This window comes from Toxotes jaculatrix, chromosome 13 (assembly GCF_017976425.1).
Source record: "Toxotes jaculatrix isolate fToxJac2 chromosome 13, fToxJac2.pri, whole genome shotgun sequence".
NCBI classification, from domain to species: Eukaryota; Metazoa; Chordata; class Actinopteri; family Toxotidae; genus Toxotes; species Toxotes jaculatrix.
The window spans coordinates 12551998-12564763 of NC_054406.1; the positions used below are offsets into that span (position 1 = coordinate 12551998).

General features: G+C 41.0%; 1 protein-coding gene across 1 annotated transcript; it reads left to right on the plus strand.

Moving 5' to 3' along the window:
- Positions 1 to 2263: 2263 nt before the first annotated feature.
- mrpl3 (mitochondrial ribosomal protein L3) lies at positions 2264 to 9869 on the plus strand. The gene is made up of 10 exons (XM_041054141.1): positions 2264 to 2463; positions 3482 to 3663; positions 3758 to 3849; positions 4792 to 4890; positions 6939 to 7038; positions 7135 to 7195; positions 7438 to 7549; positions 7664 to 7741; positions 7873 to 7950; positions 9431 to 9869. The coding sequence occupies exons 1-10, from the start codon at positions 2390 to 2392 to the stop codon at positions 9578 to 9580; spliced, it is 1026 nt and encodes a 341-aa protein (XP_040910075.1). The 5' UTR covers positions 2264 to 2389; the 3' UTR covers positions 9581 to 9869.
- Positions 9870 to 12766: the final 2897 nt, after the last annotated feature.

Genomic DNA, 12766 nt, shown 5'->3' on the forward strand with positions numbered 1-12766 from the left:
ATACACATTTATGTACTGTATAATACATATACACATGCAAAAGCACAAGCACACATACACAAACATGTACACACAGCCGTACTACATACTACATTCAGTAGTCTAGCTCAGAGAATTAGCTCGTTCTGGTGAAACAATTTGAACTACTCCATTGGTGACTATTGCATGTTTGGCCACAATGGCATCACCTGGGAAATTATTACTATCTACTGTATATCGGAAAGATGTTTATAGAAATAAGAGCAGTCTTCTGAACCGGCATGCAGACTCAAACCATAGCCCACCCAAGGAAATGACACTCCTACCTTATTGAGATAACTAGCAAGTACACAGACCAAAAGATCTGTGAGTAGAAAAGCAAAAACATGTGATTGCCTAGCCCAAAAATGCTTAGAATTAGCATTGCAAATGTTATTTATGGGAATGGTAGCGTCCTTGCTAGTGTACTGCATAAATGCATGCATAATTCAGCTCCTGCTAATATCCAATCTCCAGTACCCGCTTGCTAGTTATGAAATAAAGTATCTTTGTCATTTTAGTGACATTCAAGGTTGTCTTGGGTGTTTTGGGGTTCTTTTCTACAGATTTGTTTGAGATTTTGCTAAATGGAAATGAACAACTGAATAATTGTAATAATTTCTTAATAACCTTCTTACATTGTAAAGAGTTTTGGGAGGATAGACAAGCGTGTGTGGTAGGCACTCATCTGTGAGCTGAAAACTGTTTTTTTTCTGTATTCTGCATGTTGATTATAATAAAGACACATTGGTTTTCTCACTTGTGTGTGATCTGATGCTTGTGTGTAGGTGTGTGTGTGTGTACTTGTATTAATCATGTTTTGGGGATTAATCATGCTATCGGGGAGGGTGTCACCTTCCTGTTGGGGGCAGAAGGCTGGCCACCACTAAATTTCAGATCAAGACTTTTTTTGCTAGTTTTTGCTAACAGGGTGAGAATTGAAGTTTGGGGTGTTATGATTATGCCCAATGTAAGGTTACGTCTCCAGGGAATGAATGCAGAACAATTTCATTTCTTCCTAAGGGATGAACAACAACAACAACTTTGTGTATATTTGTACATGTGTACAGTGTGGAGGTATAATCTAGAATAACAAAGAGTGAGCAGGTGGCATCATGTTAGTTGATTTATTTTTCTCAGCCCAGTGAGCTTCTGTTTCTCTGTTTGCTTCTGAATATGCAGTCTATCTGTATATGCAGACCTCCACGGAGGTTAGATATCACACATCTCCCTGTCTCTCATTGACAACCCTGCCCTGTCTTGTTGTTGAATGAACCAGCACTGCACGCTCCCTCAAACTGCCACACACACTTCCTTTACATGCACAAATAACATTTTCGGTTCAAAGACACCTTCATCCACACGGCATCTCTTTCACTGTCCCTCAGACAGACAATAAAAAGCTAGAATAAATCATTTCTCTTATCTCCATATATTTAATTAGGGTGAACCAAAGTTGGGCTGTCCTGAAAGTACACTCTATACGTGCCTCAGTCTCTGACGGTCAGATCAGTATTCAGAACATGAACCTCCTGATGTCTGTATCCCAATCAGAGACCACACACATCAGAAGAGATACTCTTAAAAGACTAAGAGGATCAGTCTCAAAAAGGCTGGGGAAAACCACTTAAAATGAGCAAAAATAATCTTCTCTTCTAAAAACTAGTATCATTCTCTAAGACCATACATACGTTTAAACTAGAGATCAATAACTGAAAATAAAACATATTATTATAATTCAGGAGACCATCAGAAAGGAGCCCTAAATCAGTGGCACTTGTTTTACTTGATAAATGCCAAGTTAAATTGAATAAATTCATTTATTGTGCTTACTTATTTAATTTATTGCTTTATATTATTTTTACAGCATTTTATAGGGCTCAGACATGGAAATGTAAACATCAAAATTTCTAGGACAAACGGACAAACTACAATCTGTTGATGAAGATCATGTCAGATGATTGAAAGCTCCAGAACAACTACAAAATTAACCTAAAAGTGAAACAGTTTCCTCAATTGTTGTTTGGTGAAGAATGAACTTTGAAGCACACTTTGTTGGGTCAGGCCACCATCATTAAAATTTGTATAAACGTGTAAAGATAATATTACGTTTAATCGCCTTGTGGATATTAAATTTTAAAATCTTAGTAAGTTAAGATGTTTGCTGAAAATTAGTAGTGGTAGTTATGCGGAACCTTTGGTATGTGTTTCGGTGCTGCGGAACTGTTTTGGTCACGTACCGGAAGTACTCAGGGTGACATTTAGAACAGCACGAAAGCGAAGGCATGGGTGTGCGTATGTTGTGAGACCCCATGTCCTCCTAGTTCATGTGTAGCTTTTATATTTATATGTGTGTAAACTAAAGGGCGCAATGGCGGCGTGGAGCTGTCGATCTCTTCTTCAGCGGGGAACTCACCTCGTTTCTCTCCGAGCAGCAGCTGAAAGGTGGCTAATGCTAACCGGATAGTTGTGCTAGTGTAACAGAAGTGAGCTTTAGCATGCAGCTTGGTCAGACTGGGCTTCGGTGGTTAGATAGATGCACAGTTCTGTCCTTGATATTTTCCCCCGAGCCTGTTATTTGCTAAAATACTATCTAATAATATCATGTTCGCATTTAAAATACAACGTCATAGCATTAGTTTAATATCCTCTTTTGTATAAGGGTGTAGTGGGTCTAGATTTGTGGGTTTTGTTGTGTGCCGTTACTTAAATGTAGGTATAGTGTTTTTACTGCATGGAAACATTGAGATTTTTTTTTGTTTTACGTGAGATACTTTATGGTTAAAGTACAGACAGTTTTTGAGGAGGAAAAATCAGATGAACCACTCCACAATCCGAGTCAGTAGACTAACAGATGAGTAATCTGTTTATCCATCTGCAAACAGACGTGGGCAGACTTTAATATGACAAAAGGTCACTAGGGTTGATTCAGTCCTGTGTAGCCTTTTTTTTTTTTTTAATTAATTCCTGTTTTTGACTTGAGAGCTGTGACACATATGCACCTAAAATTCACAGACTGTCATTAGTCATTAGACTTAGTGTGCGACTCAACCGACTGTCAGTCAGTACAGCAGGACACTAATGTTCAATGACACATATTCAACTTAGCAAATTAAAATGTGTTAGTAATATGTAATGTCAAGCTGCTAGGTGAATTTACAGTTGGTTATGCAGTGAATATATAAATTAGTGCTGGAATGATGGTCCTTTGAAACTTAAGTGCAAACTGTTATGATAATATAATATATATTCAGTGGGTTTGTGTTTGTTCCTGTTTGTCAGACAAACAAATAATGTTTGTCAAATAAGCAATCCAGTGTCATCACCTTGGTCTGAAATTTTAAAGAAACAATCGCAAATCGTACTCTAGTACTAATAAGAGACAGTTGTAAATATGTGTCTGGATGTAAGTGATGGCCTTGCTGGTAAATAACTAATTCCCTCAATTTTTTTTCTCTTGCAGTCCTGTCCAGTTGATGGGTTGTATTAGGACAGTGAAGACCACAACATGGTTTGATGAACACCTCACAGAGGACAACCAGGAATACATGAGGAAGAGTGCGGCCGAGGAATACAGAAGACAGACAGCTGAAAAGCTCAACCCACTCAAAGACGAACCCTGGCAACGGCATGAGTGGACAGAGGGTACGTGTGACGCTTAGTGACAGCTGCATACGTTATGAGTCCTCTTGCTATTGAGTCAAACTTTTATCGCCATTTCATCTGTTTCTCGTTCCAGGTAGTCGTAGAGTGGGGTTAGTGGCTATGAAGTTGGGAATGGCTCCTATTTGGACAAAAACAGGAGAAAGACATGTAGTCACCATGCTACAGGTAGCACACCAACACACCCACATTTGTCATGTTTTCTGCTGTGCCTTAGCCTCGCATCAAATCAAGTGCAGGTTTTCTTCAGGAATGATAATGTGTGTTAATGTGTGACATGACCGGCGGGTCAGAAAAAGCAGTCAAATAAATCGGATTGTTCTGTGGAGTGTGGAGGAAGAATAGCTTATATTGAACACCATTAATTCTCACCTGCAGGCTTTGATCAGACCGTGCATCAGTAAGGTACTACTCCCACACAACAGGGTGTAAACAGGAGGTATTTGACGTCAGGTTTATTCTGATCACGTTTTAATCTCATCGACAAATCTGTCAGTGAGGGATATTAGAAGCAAACTGTGGCTGTGTGCGCTCACTCTACTCTTAATTGATAATGACTTACTGTAGTGGGTAACATAACAAACTCCTATTTCAAGATCATTAAAATGTCAATGCTAGCAGTCAGACATTTATTTTAATTTAGTAATATCAGATTCAAGGCAATAAAGAAACTTCTATTCCCCATCTGCTGATTCACTTTTGTCACCTTTAGTCACTTTTTTTTCTTCACAGCTGACACAGGAACGGTCTGTGCTAGACTAAAGGTAGAACATTTAAATTAACTTTCTCAGGGTGAAAATACTCCCACCACTTTGCCATTTTGGTACATGTCTGAGCTGGAGTGAAGCTGAATGTTCGTCACAACGCAGTGAATAAGCACAGGTCTGATTGTTGTTGAAGTGCGTCACAGTTGATTCACTTATAAAGTGTTGTGTGCTTTAAAACGTACTGATTTTGTCAGGTATTGTTAGTGACCTGACATTAAAATGTTTTACACAAGGGACTTGTACCATGTAATTGTTTGGTTGTAATGGTTAAATTAAATTCTGTACTCACACTGTCTTTCTGATTGTTAAACTAAACCTGAAATCTTTTTTTTTTTTTTTACAGGTGCAGGACTGTCATGTAATAAAGTACTTGTCCAAAGAGGAATATGATGGACACACAGGCGCTCTCCTTGTAGGAGGGAAAAACGTATCACCATTCCACGTAAGAAAGTGTAGCTAAAATGATTAAAAGTACATGTGTAAGGTTTTTCCTCACAGCTGTGAACTTGACTGTTTTGACATTTTGTGATGTTACCTTGTAAATGTACAGTAAGAGCTGTTACTGTTCTCTTTGTGGTTCACTCTCACTGCTCTCATAGTGTCATCTGCAGAAAAAGCCATGAAAAATCTGAAAACCCACTGTATACTACCTGCTCAGCACCAAACTGCATACAAAGTTAGCCACTAGCTGGGGAACATACTGGAGCATTTAGCAGCTATAAAGCCAGATATTTCTGTCTGGAGTTAACTGAAACCAAATAGTGGCAAAAGCAACACTTGCAGGTTTAAAAACAAAAAAGTAGAATTTAGGAAAACAAAAACATGACATGCATTATGTTTTTGAGAAGTAAAGAAACGTCACAGGGTAACCACAGGAAATTGAAAGGCTTGAGCAACAATAAGATGCTAAACTACTCTATCAGCAAACTGACTGTCCTGCTACACAGCTATATTTTACCTTAAGTTTGCTAATATTAGATAACATTAGCCACCATAAGCCACTGGTCCCACCAGACCATATTAAGGTGAAGGAGCAAAACTATACTTGAAAACTAAACTTCTACATTCAGTTTTTCATGTGAAAGAAGAAGAATATGTTTTCTCCTCTCTTAAAAAGTTAGTCTCACTTTAAGCAAAGAACATTTTGATGTTGATAAAAAAAAAATAGCTTGAGAAATCAGAACATTATTTGACTCTAAAAAACAACAGGATTTCACTCAATTTCAAACTTTCACTGAGCCTGTTTGTTCGATTGTAATGTTTTTGTTAAAGTGTTGAATTTGTTCTAAATTGTTACATTTGAAAATACCATGTTTTATCCTCCCAGTCTCTGTGCTCTCAATATTAGCAGGGCCGCCACAACAAGGCAGCTTAGTGCCAAACACTTTTATCACATCAAAATGTCTTATGCATGAACGATGTGCACCACGCATACTGATTAATGATTTAATCAAAATGCTGCTTAGTCATATTTTACATACCTAACACATTTTTGCTCATCTTAGTTCAGGCTACAGTTCGTAATCATGCAAAAGGGGGAAAAAATCAAATCAGTGTTACAGCTCTGCAGAAACATAACTGAATTTTGTCATTTCCCTGTCGCATTGAGCTCATATCAGGCCTCCCAGTGCAAAGAGCTTTTATGAATCCATCCATAGTCAGGAAATTGTACTCACACACCAGCCACCAGTGACTGCATTTCATCTTAGGTGTCTAAATAAATGAAATACAGTAGATTTCATTGCTGCTGTGACGAGCACACTTCGTTTGAAAAGTGTCTGTCGTGCTTGTAATAAACTATAAGGTCTCGTTCTTGCTTCGGATGCTTGTCAGGAAAGTGAGGTGACAGTCAGCTCATAGGCTCTTCACCTCACTGTGAACTTGGGTTAGCTCCTCTTAAAAAGTGTAGACAGATTTAAAAAAAAGTTGTTTTTAAGAAAAACACCTCTTTAGTATGTATGAGGAGGAATTTCTTTTTTAAATGTTTCATCCACCTGTTTTAAGATAAAAAAAAACAAAAGTATGAGGATGAATAAATAAAAGTATAATTTATTCATTGAGGTCCTGATAGATGCTTGATGGATCGGCGTCAGGGCTTTCGCTCGTCAAATGTAAAGTTGTTTTGAATCCCTCTCACACAGCCACATCTCTCCTCAGTCAGAGGCAGTTTGTCAGAGCGAGAAGCTTTGGCAAGCTGATTTAGAGTCAACAGACGGGGAGAGAGAGACTTTAGAGTGACTGGAGGGGCTGAGATGAGAGCGAGTCGAGTGAAAAGCAAATGTCAGAGACACTCACTGCCAAGTGTGCGCGCGTACGCCTGCGAGTGTGCGCGCGCATGTTTGGCCCCTGTACAACCGTAACAGGCCCACACGGGTAATTTTAAAATGCCAAAGTCCAACTGCTGCTCTGCGCCAGTGCTTCTTTTACCGCTTCATTTCCCTACTTTCAGCTTGATATTTTTTCTCCCTTTTCCCTGATTTGGACTGACAGAGGTCTGAAAAAGAAATGGAGATGTTCAGGAATGCAGGAGTGCCTCCAAAACAGAAAGTCACCACCTTTAGAGTGTCTGATAATGCCCTCATCAAGCCAGGTATACACACATGCTTTGCCTTACTTTCCGTGTAACACAGTAGAATCTATTATCTCATTTTCACTGTTTTGTTAATCATGTTCGTTGTGTGTTCAGGCACTCCTCTGTATGCTGCACATTTCCGTCCAGGCCAATACGTGGACGTCACAGCCAAATCGTAAGTTCTGTTCTGCCAGCTTTCCCTCCTCCTCTTGTTGGCCTTCTTCCTTACTTCGTGCTCTCTTTCAGTTCAAGCATCACGTTTTGGAGACTGATCAGTTTTTGACTTTACAAGAAATTGCAAACCTCTTTCTTTTTTTTTTCTTTTTTTTTAATATCATTATCCTCTGAAGAAACAAGTCAGCATACTAGAATGTAACCTGAAAATGTGTATGTGAATCGTCTTGTGTTCCTGTGTAGCATTGGTAAAGGTTTTCAAGGTGTAATGAAGCGATGGGGGTTCAAGGGTCAGCCAGCGAGCCACGGCCAGACCAAAACTCACCGCAGACCTGGAGCTTCTGGACCCGGAGGGGTAAGACATAGACACAGACACACACTGTGTAAGATGCTTATCCATGCCAGACATGAGCAGTTGGCTTCCCATAATCCAGTAACGTGAGCATGTGTGTTCCTCATCTGTGTCTAGGATCCAGCCAAAGTTTTCAAAGGGAAGAAGATGCCCGGCAAAATGGGCAACGTCTACATCACAGCTTATGGACTGAAGGTACACACACTCACAAGGACGCACGCATGGAGTTGTGGTTTTGAACTTGTTTGTCCTTGACTGCAGTTTCAGTTCAATATTCTCTCATCTGCCTCCTCTTCTTCTCTCTCTCTCTCTCTCTTTCTCTTCAGATATGGAGGGTCAATACCAAGTATAATGTGCTGTATGTTAACGGCTCTGTCCCCGGCCACAGGAACTGCTTACTGAAGGTAAAAATAATCATACACACACACTCAAATTGAAGTGTGAAGTCGAAGGTCAACCGCAGCATGCTTAGTGATCTGACAGAGACCTGTGACCTTGCACCTGTAAAACAATGTCACGCCTGCAAGACAGTGTGATCCATCTTCATTGACACTGTGCTGGATCAGCTGTGTGTGTGCGTGTGTATGCATTTGTTTGTGTGTTTGTCTGTGATGGAATGGGAGCAGGCACCTTAATGAGTAATATCCACAGCATCCATCTCCATACTCAGCATGTTGTGCTCGCCTTGTGTGTGTGCGCGGAGGACACACACGCAGCCTATTATTTGTTTTGCAGACAAGCGATAATGAATACAAATGTGCATTGCATTTCATCCAACTCAGCTGTCTTACACATACACACACACGCACGCACGAACACACACACACATACCTGGATTCACTTCTGATTATATTACCCTAACAGGCACACATGCAGGTTCACAATGTTTGTTCATTATTGTTTTTATTATTCTGTTCAGCCTTAGTGTCCCTATGTAAATGAGGAATGTGCTATTGATTAAAAGTATGTCCGGGTCTGCAACTAATAACAGTTTCTAGAATTGATTAATGTGTTGGTTATTTTATCGATTAATGTGTTGACTGTTTTTATGGTAAATTGATTCATACTTTAGCCCAGTGGTTCTCAGACTGGGGGTCAAGTTGGGGGTCACTGCAGGGGGATGTGCTTGGCCTGGGGAGACCAAGAAGGGGTGGGCGGGTGAGGCAAATTAATATGATTTATGTTGGAACAATAAGCAAACACTGAGCTTGCTCAAATAAAGTTTTTTCAATAAAATTTTAACTTTACTTGTTCTCCGTGGCCAGTCCTGTTAATGACTGATGAAGATGTCACTTTTCACTGAATTATTGACAGTATAGCCAAACAAACTCACGTTCTTTTAATAAATAAGTCTGTCAATAACAATCGCAATCTCAACCTGATTCCACACAGCACGAGTAGCTCTCCGCAGAACAGTAGGGCATGGTAAGGGTCGGACACTAGTGTGTAGGACATGTTGTCTGACCATATCAGACTTCAAACATGTTTACAGTTTACAGCTGTCCGTCAGCTCTTCACAGCTCGCCAATTGTGAAATGGGAGGTCGTTTTCAGAAACAGAGATCAGACACAGCACCCCATGACTGTGGGCATGACAGAAAAAGTTTGAGAGCTGCAGATTTGATCTAAAAAACTGTAGAAAATAGTAGCAAATACCTGTGACACACTTGAGTCCAAGGTGACATTTCCAGTGTACTTGTTTTGTCATTTTGTCCAAACCCAAAGATATTCAATTTAGAAAATGCCTTTTGTTTAACATATTTGCTTGATAAATGAAAAACAATAACTACCGTCAAAGTTGCTAGTGATAAATTTTTTTCGCTTGTTAAGGCGAGCATGTCCGCACAGCTATTATGCTTAATGTGTGTGTGTTTTTGTGTTCCAGGTAAGAGATACTGTACTGCCAACCAGGAGCTCCACCCTGCTCAACCCTCCTTTCCCCACCTACTTTACCGAAGAGGAAGCCGACCTTGATGAAGACCTGTACGATGACAACTTGTTTGTTCACACACAGCCATCGTTAACGCTCACCTAACCACACAGCACGCACACACACATTTCACATTCACACCTAAACCTCCAAACTGTATCTGGTTGCTGAAATAAAGAGTACTTCCTTTGAATGTCCTGAGCCCCTCTTATTTTTGGTGCGTTTGTGATACAATAGCACCGAGCCTGTCTGTTTGATCCAAACAGTTATTACGGTCCCTTCCCCCCGAAACCATGGTAACTGTAGGAGTGATGATGTCACTTGAGGATCCCCAAGCAGAGAAATGAAAGAAAAAAAAAAAAAAAAAGAAAAGACAATGAAAGAAAAGGAGAGGTAGATATGGTAGAGACGTGCAATATCTGTGCAGGATGCAGGAGGGGGGGGGGGGGGGGGGGGGGTGAGGTGGATACAATGAGTTGCAGAAAGCCGAGTGAAAGAGTGAGAGGAATGCAGACAGAGAAAGGGAAAGGCTATGTAGGTAGGGGTGGAGGAATGAATGGGATTGGAGGCATGGAAGCAAATACAAAGGAGTGGGAAGGAAAGGGAGAGATGAACTGGTGAAGGTGTGGAGGGCGCCCGGAGGAGGGAGAGAAGGAGAGGCAGGGATAGAAGCTGACAAAGGTTGACATTTGTGCATAAGAGGATAAATGAGGACATTAATGTTGCAGCAGGAACCGCTGGGCGCTTAAGTCTGTGTGTGCGCGTTTGTGTTCGGCAGTATTTAAATGCGAAAACCTCAAACCGGGGGGCGGGTGGGGCTGACGGATCCCCTTCAGCACTGTGTCGACCCCTCCTCGCTTTATTTTGGAGCAATAAATAAAAGAGAATTATGTCCTCCAAAGTATTCAACTCTTGTTTAGAGCAAATACAGTATATCCTCAGGGGCCTGCATGTAATTCAGTCCCTCTCTCTGTTGGTCTCTGCTCTATATCTGCCATGTAATTGACAGCAGCAAAAACAAGGCTTTTGTTTGAAATACTGACGCGCAGCAGCGATGCCTCACTGGATGCCCTGCAACAACTGTGGACACACACAGCATCGATGCCTTTTCCCTAATTGAAACAACACGCAGCAGCCGGCAGACTCATGAGTGTGTAACATACAGTAGTTGCCTGTCATTTAGATGAAAAGATGTAAGGTGATGATGCAGTTTGTGGCAAACAACGTCCTGCTTCATATAACATGCCACAGCTTGTAGGTCCATAAGGCAGCAGCAGGTTCTTTGAAATGATAATGATATCGTTTCAAAGTCCTGCTCTGTGGAGTCTGCACATCATCAGGCTCTTGTGGGGGTGGATGAGAGCAGAGGAGAGCGGGGGGGTATGAGTTGGGGAGTTGGGGAGTTGGGGGGGGGGGGGGGGGGGGGGTTTGCCAGTTAAAGCAGCAGAGCAGAAAGAAAAGACGATGAACCCCAGCCTTGTTTCTGTAGATGTGGTCTGGCTTTCATAAGACTCGCACTCCAGCTGAGGACAGGCTGCACTGGACTGTTAACTTACTGTGTGTGTGTGTTTGTGTGAGATCGAAGCCCAGTAGGTTAGCCAGTTTTCAACATGGGAATACACCCAATGAACTAATGACCTGATTCCAGAAAAAAAAAAAGTTGACCTGAATTCACCTGAAACTTCACATGGATTGGAGCACAGCATGCATTAATTATTAATGTTTTGAGAGCGAGCTCTAATATCAACAGCTTGCCCTCAACCACTGATTTACCCCATTAAAGCTCAGATACTAATCCCAGGGTCATAAGGTCAAATGTCAACCTCACAGTGGTGCTAGAGGAAGAGTAGGGGAATCACCAATATCATTAGGCCATCAGGATTCATCCCGATCTCCACGAATGCCCGTACAAAATTACACGGCACGCCACCTAAATGTCAGTGGAACAAAAGGCGAACTCACTGCCATCCATAAAGCTATGACACACAGTGCACACAGCAGAGACACAGACATTAGACCTGGACACGAGTCAGATTTAGGTCACAAAATTGAGGACATCAGACTTGACTTACTTGAGACTACACTTCCTACAAATGTGACACTGGAGTTTTAGTTTTGATCTGGTAAAATCGTGAGACAATAAAAAATATTCTCATAGACAGGCCTTGTAGAAATGCACTCTCTGAGTATTTGATTATTAGGCCTACGGATTGAAATGAGATGATAAAGTGCTGATAAATTGATCAATGGTCTGTAGAAAAAAATGAAATTTTTGAGTTTTTGCAGGTGAGTTGTTGAGCAGTGGGAACTATTTCAAGAAGAAATGCTGATATTTAAACGTTCCCACCAACCCTGCCCGTCCATTTCCTTGTCTGTCAAACCGTCAAACTGTCTTAATGCACGATCCTTAAGTGCATTTACATTTGCGAATTAAGGAGCTGGCCAGATTTTGGCTGAATCTAAACACTTTAGGGAAATTACTTGGGAGTGTGTCAGTGAAGGTCGGCCTGTGATTGTGACCCCGGTCTGACATGATGGATCTACCGCTCTACTTCTGCTGGCTCAACACATGAGAGATCTGATATCCATTAGTAAAGAGGACATACACACACACTCACACATACACAGCCTCTCTCCAATTGCTTTGCGCACGCACCTACTGTAACTATCTCTCCCACACACACACACACACACACACACACACACACACACAGACACAGACACACATTCTTTTAGTGGCTCCTTAGCAAGCAAAGATGCTACATCCAAGACTGGTCAGCACTTATGTTGCTTCTTCCTTGCAGAGTTTACACAAAAAAGTTCTGGACTGACCTGCATTTCAGCACGTATACACATACACATACACACATATTTATGTGTGTGTTTGTGTGTGGCAGTGTGTGCCTTGCAACATGAATTATTGAGTGTGTTATTTGAGGGACAGCTGGCTGTTGAACACATTAACTCCCTCAGTCAGACAGCCAGTTACAAGTCAGGAGCGAGTCAGTGAGAGAATGTTAATGCAATTTCACACTGACTTTTATCAGTAGGAAGTGATATTGTAAAGAACATTATGTTACTGTTATTAGACTGAACACAATCATGGTCTGCAAATAGAAATGTGTCTGAGTGACGTTTGAAGTTCATGATTGTCACTTGTGAATCGAATGACTGACTGACTGACTCAAGCTCTTGCACTGCATCATGCATTGCATAATGTTTTATTTGCTCATTTTCTCACATTCTGAGAGAAAATGATGCATCAATAGCTAAAACCCCTAAATTATGTGC

Bases quoted from the DNA above. Each gene is read 5' to 3' on its own strand.
- mrpl3 (XM_041054141.1), top strand. From the start codon at position 2,390: ATGGCGGCGTGGAGCTGTCGATCTCTTCTTCAGCGGGGAACTCACCTC. The intron at 7,196-7,437 runs GTAAGTTCTGTT...GTTCCTGTGTAG, and splicing joins GTGGACGTCACAGCCAAATC to CATTGGTAAAGGTTTTCAAG. The intron at 7,742-7,872 runs GTACACACACTC...CTTTCTCTTCAG, and splicing joins TCACAGCTTATGGACTGAAG to ATATGGAGGGTCAATACCAA.